We start from the raw sequence: 9,627 nt of genomic DNA, 5'->3' as shown, positions 1-9,627 counted from the left end.
CATATGTTGGCCAAAGGACAAAAATGTCAAATGGAAAAGGCTCAAATCAAATGGGCCAACATATTTGTGACCTAATCTAAAAAATTACATTTAAATTTAGTAGTTCAATTGAAATATTATATGGTTTTTATGATATACCAAAAAATTATTGGAATTTGGTATTTAATCCTAATTTTCTATTATTTTTTCTGGACCAAAAATAATATTCTATTAATGCACCAAATAAATAATATTCATTACTTTCTTATGAACAATGAATATATGATTTAATTTTGTTTAAATTAGGCAATCAATCCAAGACCACTTGCATTTGGATATTATTCTTGAATCCTAGTGCTTGATGTACACTAATGCACGACGCTACTAAGAACAAGAAAAAAAATTCACGTATCCTTCAATTTTATGGATGCTTATCACTCAATTTCAATATTATTATTAAGTGACCATAACAATGTTACTAACCAAAAAAGACATGCACAGAAACTGTTCGATTGATTGACGCTTAATACTAAACCGAAAAGTAAGATTTCAAATCCTTAGGAGAATGAAACTTTTTATATAATTTGTTTTTTTCTTGATTAAAGGGAGGAAAATCGAACTTGGATGCAGGAAATTAATTCTATGACCCTTCCAACTGCAACTTCTATATAATTTAAATAGGGAATAATCTCTATTTCTGTTATTTTGTTAATAACAATTTAGAAACATTAGTAGGCATGACTAAATGTGAGTAACAAAGTTTTATTTCATTTAATTCTTTTATAGAAAAAAAAAATGTTGACTAATTAAGAGTATGAAAGATAGGATCATGAGGAGAAAGAGGTGAGGTAAAAGAGTGAAAATGGGGGAATATGCTTGATGAGAATGAAGATTCCAGTGGTAACATTGAGAAATTTGGGAGGGTCTGTTGCAGTTAAATACGGACCCAAAACCCCCTCCACTCCACTCCATTCCATTCCATTCCCAAACATCTCTCTCCACTCTTTCTTCCTCCCATCCCATATCTTTCTCTCTCTAGAAAACATCATATGCAAATGCAAGGACCTTTGTCGTTACAAACTTAATTTCAGGCACTCACTCTCTTCCCAAAATACTAACGTTTCTCTCTCTCTCTCTCTCTCTCTCTGGGCACTTGCATTAAAATTTGAAACAAGGGTTGTTCTCCTTGTTGTGTTGTGTTGTGATTTGCATGATTGCACGCCCCTTTTTCTGAGATTCTCTCTCTGGCTCAGCTCGTTGGGACACGCCTATAAAAGGTTTGCCAATTATTTGCACTCTGTTTTCTTGTGCTTTGCTTTTCCACTCTTATTGGGTTTCTTTTGTTTGGTCCATTTTCTTCTTCATTTGCCTGCTATTCAGTTATAATAATGTATTGGGTCAAATCCAAAATCATTTTTTTTTTCTTCTTTGCATGTTTGGTATAATGTAATGAATCAATGGCTAATGCTATGGATCAAAATCATCATTGTTATTGAAATGTTCAGTTCTTTTCTTCCTCAGCTTTCACAAGCGTTCATTCTTTTCCAGGAAAGTAAATAAATTGTAACATATTTGCAAAGATTAAACCTTGTGTTACACTTTTGCTTAGTATTTGAACACATAGCTAATAGCTAGTATTATCTTATCCACGTACTGTTCTTCTTGTCCTAGTTTTTATTGATAGATTTTTCTATTTTTCTCTTTTGCCTCGTGGCCAGCTTTGTTAAAGATCCAATTTTTTTGTTTTTAAAAAGGTACCATTTTTCTTGCTTTGGGCACGTGAAATCCAGTTTGTTTTACTTTTAATCTAATCTTTGTTGGTTTGATGGTGATTGCATAATGTCAAGGAACTTGGACGACTTGTGTTGATGTTGTTCAAGAATATTCCTGGAATGTCTCTTCCTTTTCTCCTGTGCACTTACTTCACGTATGTTCTCAAAGAAACCAGAGGAAATTAAATTCAAGGAAATGAAAATATGTAACTGAAAATTATACCTTATATACTAAGCTTATCAAGAACCCGGCCAATCCCTTCATATCTTTTCTGCTTCAAAGAACGACAAGTCTTAAATTTAAAGGTCTGTTACTTTCAGTTTTTCTTTTTGATTTTCTAAACTAATAAGCTTCGAAATTAAAATACTAGTGTTGGAGATTATTTCCCTGTGTTTTTGTTTCTAGTTATTTCTTTGTTGAAACCATTAGCTTTATGAGAATTAGCTTATTTATTGAACTCTATATTTGTCAGTTAATTTTTTCCGAAACAAGTAGTTGTAGTTGCAGTCTTGCAGATGCAGCAGTGTAGTTTGACTACAAACAATTACTGGGGTCCTGCTTTCAATATTTCTCTTTTGTTGGTCTGATTTTCTTTTGATTATCGAACCAACAATTACTACTATAATAAGAATAATTTGAAAAATGATATGTGAATCCATCTGTCTGGGAATTCAGCTACATCTATTATTATAGCAATTTAATTTATTTTAAGCTATAAAATATGAATATTTAAATTTAATTTTAATTTTTCTTGTGACAGAGACATTCATAACTCCTATTTAGTCTAAGTTCAAATGCCACTTTCTGTAACAGGAAAAAAAAAAAAAAAAAAAAAAAAAAAGCTTCACTTTATTGACACATAACTTCCTATGCTCTGGGTCATTTTCACTTGTCATCATCAAGGTCGTGTGGTTCTCTTTGAAACTCATCTGAACACGTTAGTTCATTGACTGCAATGGAAAAATTTGGCCCCTCTTTTGTCTTCTTCTCAATTACCTCATAGTTTATGTTTGTTGTGCTGTCACAAGTTTGAGCCAACTCACTCTATGACTCTTCTATATCACATGCTCACAATGCTTTGATCATCTATGGTTGGGTCACATATTTGATTGGGTCACATGTTGAGTCACATATTTGATTTGGTCACATATTGATTTTTTGTCTTTCATTAAAATTATCAGGATAAGCAGTTGAAGGGGATACAATACAGTGCAAACTAACTTTAGGGAAGGGCTAGTGATGGCTAGAGAGCAACTGGGGGTGCTAAATGCACTTGATGTGGCCAAAACACAATGGTACCATTTCACAGCCATTGTGATTGCTGGCATGGGCTTCTTCACTGATGCATATGATATATTCTGCATATCCCTTGTCACCAAATTGCTAGGTCGCATATATTACCAACAACCCGGCGCTGCAGAGCCAGGCAGTTTGCCTTCAAATGTCTCAGCTGCTGTTAATGGTGTGGCCTTCTGTGGCACCCTTTCGGGCCAGCTCTTCTTTGGCTGGCTTGGTGACAAATTGGGGCGAAAACGCGTCTATGGCATGGTCCTCATGGTCATGGTCTTGTGCTCAATCGCCTCCGGCTTGTCATTTGGCAAAGAGCCCAAGGCTGTGATTTCAACACTTTGCTTTTTCAGGTTCTGGCTGGGCTTTGGCATTGGTGGTGACTACCCACTTTCTGCTACTATCATGTCTGAATATGCTAATAAAAAGACTCGCGGAGCCTTCATTGCTGCTGTGTTTGCCATGCAAGGTTTTGGGATTTTGGCTGGTGGAATGGTTGCAATTATAGTATCTGCAGTTTTTAAGCAAGTATATCCTTCCCCGGCTTATGAAGTTGATGCAGCTGCTTCTATTTTCCCAGAAGCTGATTATGTTTGGCGCATTATACTGATGTTTGGTGCAATCCCAGCTTTGGTTACTTATTACTGGCGCGCCAAAATGCCTGAAACTGCTCGGTACACTGCCTTGGTTGCCAAGAATGTCAAGCAGGCAGCTGCTGATATGTCAAAAGTCCTGCAGGTTGAGGTAGAAGCTGAACAGGAGAAAGTTGAAGCTGAACAGGAGAAAGTTGAGCAAATGTCCCACCAAAAAGGGAATGATTTTGGTTTGTTTTCTAAGGATTTTCTTCGCCGTCATGGCCTTCACTTGCTTGGAACTACCAGCACATGGTTCTTGCTGGACATTGCCTTCTACAGTCAGAATCTATTCCAGAAGGACATCTTCAGTGCCATTGGTTGGATTCCTAATGCAAAGACCATGAGTGCTCTTGAAGAAGTCTTCAAAATTGCCAGAGCACAAACTCTTATTGCTCTCTGCAGCACTGTTCCTGGCTACTGGTTCACGGTGGCATTCATAGATAGGATTGGGAGGTTCACAATCCAAATAATGGGATTTTTCTTCATGACCGTTTTCATGTTTGCCTTGGCCATTCCTTATCACCACTGGACTCTAACTGAAAACCGAGTTGGGTTCGTTGTGATATACTCATTGACCTTCTTCTTCTCCAATTTCGGTCCAAATGCTACTACATTTGTAGTGTCTGCAGAGATTTTCCCAGCAAGGCTGAGGTCAACATGCCATGGCATATCAGCTGCAGCAGGGAAGGCTGGGGCAATAGTTGGGGCATTTGGATTTCAGTATGCAGAAAAGGGTATTGGGGTGAAGAACACCCTCATAATTTTGGGTGTGGTCAACTTGCTAGGATTGTTGTTTACATTCTTGGTGCCTGAGTCTAAAGGAAGATCACTTGAGGATTTGTCTGGTGAAGCAGAACAAGAAGAGGGAACTACATCTGCATCAAGGCAGCAGGATGGAAATGACCTTAAAACTGTTCCAGTTTAATTCATTAGCCTTTTTCTTATCAAATCTTATAGCATTATTTTTTACAGTATTCGTCGAAGTTGCAAGGCGATATGTGTGGATTATGTTGCTTTCAACCTATTTAGTCTTTGTTGTGGGGTAATATGTTATCTCTGATTTCATCTTCTCCTTTGCAATTAAAAGTAAAAAGAAACTTTTATAGCTAAATGATCCCAATTTTCTTGAGTTGCTGTATGATCATTTGTCATCATTTAGCATTATCTTCCACTTTCTGATCACATAATTACATCAATTCACCTTATTAAATTCTTGGGATTCTTGTCATAATTTTGTAGGTTACAGAGCAGTTCATGAATTCCCAAGGAACCAAATATTCCCCCCTTATTTTCCTTATGCTTTCCAATCAATCAACATGAGTGTGCTACTGTGTATGATCTATTGACCTTTTTTTTCTGGAGGGATATCTGTAACATCTAGTTAGATTAGTGAATGCATGAGGTATATTTTCAATAATAAAAACATCTATTCGGATTCAAATCTATGCATAGCTTATTATTTTTATGAAGGGCACTTGTTCTATGTAATATCATCACTGAGACTATCATGTTGAGTTCATCATTAAGGACTTTTGGAACAACTTGTATAATTTGTAATTTTTGCATGAATTGTATGATACTAACAGCAGCTGTCCCTTTATTTTTTGCATTTAGCAGCATAGTCCATCAATTTCTGAGTAATCAATTAACAACCCAAGTTTCCTTTCAGAGTCTTAAATGGTTTTCCATAACCCTTATACAAAAACCAATCAGTGCACAACGATTCTTAATTAATTATGTCCATTGTTGCTTACTAGTCTTGTTGGATGTTTGCAGGTTGATGTTCCATTGGGCATATTGAAGTTAAAACTGAGGGTCCCTTACTCCCCTTCGATATGGACCCATACCTACATTAATATTTGTCTTAATTCAATTCACAGACAACTACGAAAGCAACATTGTCATCAAAGAGATGGTGACAGATTGTTTTATTGATTAAGGACTACTCAGTATAAAAGAGCACATCAGAATGCATCCTCCAAATTTAGGAGAAGAGGCGTAAAAAACTATATATACAATACTGTAAAAAAGTATTTTCACACAAATGTATATAACTCATTGCATTACAGAGATATATATTTTATTATATCCAATATTATTCAAATCACCAAAAAGCTTGGGGAAAGAAGATGAGAGAGAAAGGGAGGAATTTTACATGCATGGAAAATGGCAAGTAATAGGCTCACTAGGGCATGATACAAACTTGAGCTAGCGGTACTACGAAATTTTTATCTTGAATGGGGTTAATTGTTTCTCTGTACTAGTATGTAGCAATTGCATGTAGTGAAGGAGTTGAGTGTGATATGTAAGGAGACGAGAGAAGGTAATTTATACATGACCCATATAAACTCTGTGCTTTTTTTATTTAGTGCTATAATATCAAGTCTTCCTCCAATGTGAGGGTATCTCTTAAACCAATAAAGTTATAAACCATGTGTTGTGTTGCAAGGTTCACCATTCACCATTCACCGACCTTTATAAGTTATAACACATGGTATGGAATTTACGGACCACAGCTGGTCCCTTAGGAGCCCAAGAAGCACGTGAACTTGAGAGGAACAAGGAGCCCACAAGAACCCAAAACTATTGAAGCAGTTGGGGCTACATTCTTGTCCCTTTTGCTTGCAAATCTTTACTATTGAAACATAATGGGTATCACATGACATGACCTAAGGATAATTTTGTAAATCAGCTATTACTACTATAACTACGGATGGGGTACGGAGAAAAAGCAAAGAAAGGGAATGGGACTGGTTGGTGGGCCTTAATTCCCCACATGGGCCGGTTTTTCTGTTTCCACGACTAGTCGTTGAAACTTGAGACTTTTTAGACTTTTAGTAGATAACTAGATACATGCTTAGTGAACACTTACTAAATTTGGAACTTGATCCTAAAACATTTGTCGTTTCAACGTCCAAAGGGTACTCCAAGTTGTAATAAATTATTATTATTATTTTTTTTTTGGCCACAAGTTGTAATAAATTATTAAATTATCAGTACCCATGCCACCAAATAGAGGCACCATATATAGGCAAGGGGACCATCCTACGTACTAGGTACTTATTAACTATAAAGACCAAAGACCTTACTCGTAGTTATAATGTCAACTTCATCCATATCTATATAAAGAAATGAAAGGAGAGGCTACCATTCTATCACTTATAATCCTAGTTATCAAATGAGGTGTTGAAGCAGCACGTGACGACATCGCATTTGTTAAGGTTCTAAAGTGGGCCTAAATGTAAATGTCTACGATTTGATTTGGTGCCCCATAGTATTACTTTAATATCATATTATCAGGCTGCTAATTGAAATTGAAAAGCATGAAAAATGTATACCAGCATCCTTATTCAGGAGGAATTTTTATATATATAGCAGTCAAATTTGATTTTTTTTCTCACAATATTATCATATGAAACTAAATCTTAAATGAGAAAAACTCGTGTATAACGGGAATATACCCCTTATTTCAAGAAGTCTTTCTCATCCTAAATACGTACTGTGAAAAACATGTCAGAGTCACACATACGCACCCACGCAACAGCTATGAGATAAGTTTTAGCCAAGAACCATATAGCATCCATTAATGTAGACAATTGAAGCCAATCTAGGAGGGTTGCATAGCTTACTCTATTCACTATGAAAAAAATTAACTAAGCGGCTTATCCACAATGGGTGGGTAGAAAAAAAAAATTAAAAAATTTGTTTTTAGGATGAGATGTGCCTTTTAATTTGGGATAGAGAGATTTATAACAGTCATAATTTCATCAATCTGTTAGAATCAAAAAGATTTCAAGAAGTAGATAATTAGACCAACTATAGGCAAACTCCAAAGCTCTCATTACACATATCCCCACCAGTACCACACTAAAATTTAAAACAACCCATAAAAAATAAAAAGACACTCCACGCAGAAAAAAAAAAAAAAAAAAAACTCGCTTCTTTTCTTTTCTTCCCGGGAAAGCAACTACAAATGCTAATGCTTTCCTTTCTTCCAACACCATTATATATATATATATATATATAGAGGAGTTTTTTTAAGGTACGGATGATCCGCATTTTCTTTATACGCATCCGCAAAAACGAAAAAAATGCAGACATCCTCTGAAACTTTACAATATATATATCATAAAAGGGCTTGAAACTTAATTAGATGCTTCACGCTTAATCAATCAGTCACAGCTCTGGCCCCTCCCCCACTTGTAATCCATGGATGTCCTGTACCCAAACAACCCCCACATTAATTAGAATTTGGTTTTTTTAAATTCCAGTTACAAATAAATTATGTGACACATGGAATTCTAATCCCGGTTTAATTTCCTAACACTTTCTCAGCAACCAAACACACATGAAAGGCTGAAAGGAATCAAAGAAACTCAACACGTTACACACAGCTAACTACAGTTAGAGACAGAAACCACTTACTGAGAACTTGCTCAGCCCTGAACCTTTTAGAAACGTCCTTACACAGCATCCTCCTCAACAAATCCTTCGCGGACGCCGAGACCGAGAGGAAAACCCTAGCCGGGAATCTCAAATTCGCTCTGAGCACGGCCTCGAAGATCTCCACCGCCGACTCGCCGTAAAACGGCGGGAACCCGGCCAGCATTATGTACAAAACGACGCCGCAGCTCCACACATCCACCTTCTCCCCGTACTCCGTCCCGGCCACAACCTCCGGCGCCACGTAGTACGGAGTTCCGACGATCCCCGCCATCTTCTCGCCCTCGCCGAACCTCTCGGCCGATCCGAAATCGGCGAGCCGGAGCCGGTCCCAGGCGTCGAACAAGACGTTGTCGGGCTTGACGTCGCGGTGGGCAACGCCGAGGCGATGGCAGTGCACGATGGCGGTGACGAGCTGCGACATGACGGCTGCGGCCTCCGGCTCGGCGAAGACTCGCCGGAGCGTGATGCGGCGGTGGAGATCGGGCGCGTCGCAGAGGTCCATGACCATGTGGAGGTGGTCGTCGTCCTCGTAGAGCGCGTGGAGGTTCACGATGTTCGGGTGCGGAGCGAGGAGCTGGAGAATCTTAGGCTCCGTCAACAGGCATTGCGCGTCGAGCGAGTCGCCGGACGCGAGCCTCTTATCGATCGATTTCACGGCCAAAACGTCGCCGTTTTTCTCCACCTTGAAAACGACGCCGAATCGTCCCCGGCCGATCTCTTGGCAAACCTTGTAGTCTCGCTTCAGTGCCTCACTCATGAGGAAGTCAATTAATTGGGATTTTCGGAGTCAAAGGAAGGTTTGGTTGGTTTGGGTGGCTTTTAATAACCGGATTTCCGGAATGTTATAGGAGAATATTCGGGGTCCAACGGAATCAACCAGTGCGCGCGCTCCACGTGTGACGTATCGAATCTAACGGCTGGAGATTCGAAGTGAATCAACGTCCAGGGGGTGGTTGAATTACGACAATGCCCTTGTTACCAGAGGTAAAGGAGAACGTGATCTCCGTACTAGTGCTGTCCTTTCTAGTAAGTGGACTCGGATTTGAAAGTCCTGTCGTACACAAACGAGTTTTGTTTGGTGTCCCGGGCACAAACCGAAACTTCGTGGATCACTTTTCTGTTTTTTTATTTATTTATTTATAAAATTATAAATTCAATGACCAAATCACAACTGGCAAACAGTTTTCTGTTTTTCTTTTTCTACGACATTTTCCCACTGCTATTTTTTACTCGAGTTTTTTTTTTTTTTTTTTGGTATAGTGGGGGCCGAATTTTTTACGTGTATCTAGACATAATGGTGCACAATATTCATACTAACAAATATGGTACGTACGTGGTCAGTGAAACAGTGCAAATAGCAGATTAATATAGAAGGCATTTCACATTGGTTTAATATAGAAATCAAGGCGCGTTCATAATCCAAGTGGAAAATAATTCTATATAAAAATATATATAATTGTTCTTTATAAAAGTATTTTCTTTGATCCATTGGTATGTAGTTCACTCA

At 38.0% G+C, this 9,627-nt stretch overlaps 1 protein-coding gene and 1 pseudogene across 2 annotated transcripts; one reads left to right on the top strand and one right to left on the bottom strand.

Moving 5' to 3' along the window:
* Positions 1-1,087: 1,087 nt before the first annotated feature.
* LOC147293856 (inorganic phosphate transporter 1-4 pseudogene) lies at positions 1,088-4,599 on the top strand (annotated as a pseudogene). The gene is made up of 2 exons (XR_015120668.1): positions 1,088-1,256; positions 2,934-4,599. The product of XR_015120668.1 is annotated as an inorganic phosphate transporter 1-4 pseudogene (transcript).
* A 3,064-nt stretch (positions 4,600-7,663) lies between these two features.
* Positions 7,664-8,896, bottom strand: LOC147293855 (phosphoenolpyruvate carboxylase kinase 1-like). Its single transcript, XM_086233318.1, has 2 exons — positions 8,100-8,896; positions 7,664-7,892 (listed from the first exon to the last, which is right to left on the bottom strand). The coding sequence occupies exons 1-2, from the start codon at positions 8,875-8,877 to the stop codon at positions 7,843-7,845; spliced, it is 828 nt and encodes a 275-aa protein (XP_086089444.1). The 5' UTR covers positions 8,878-8,896; the 3' UTR covers positions 7,664-7,842.
* Between the last annotated feature and the right edge of the window lie 731 nt (positions 8,897-9,627).

This window comes from Dryas octopetala, chromosome 2 (genome assembly GCF_963921425.1).
Source record: "Dryas octopetala chromosome 2, drDryOcto1.1, whole genome shotgun sequence".
Classification (NCBI taxonomy): Eukaryota; Viridiplantae; Streptophyta; class Magnoliopsida; order Rosales; family Rosaceae; genus Dryas; species Dryas octopetala.
This window is presented reverse-complemented; position numbering and strand designations above follow the sequence as displayed.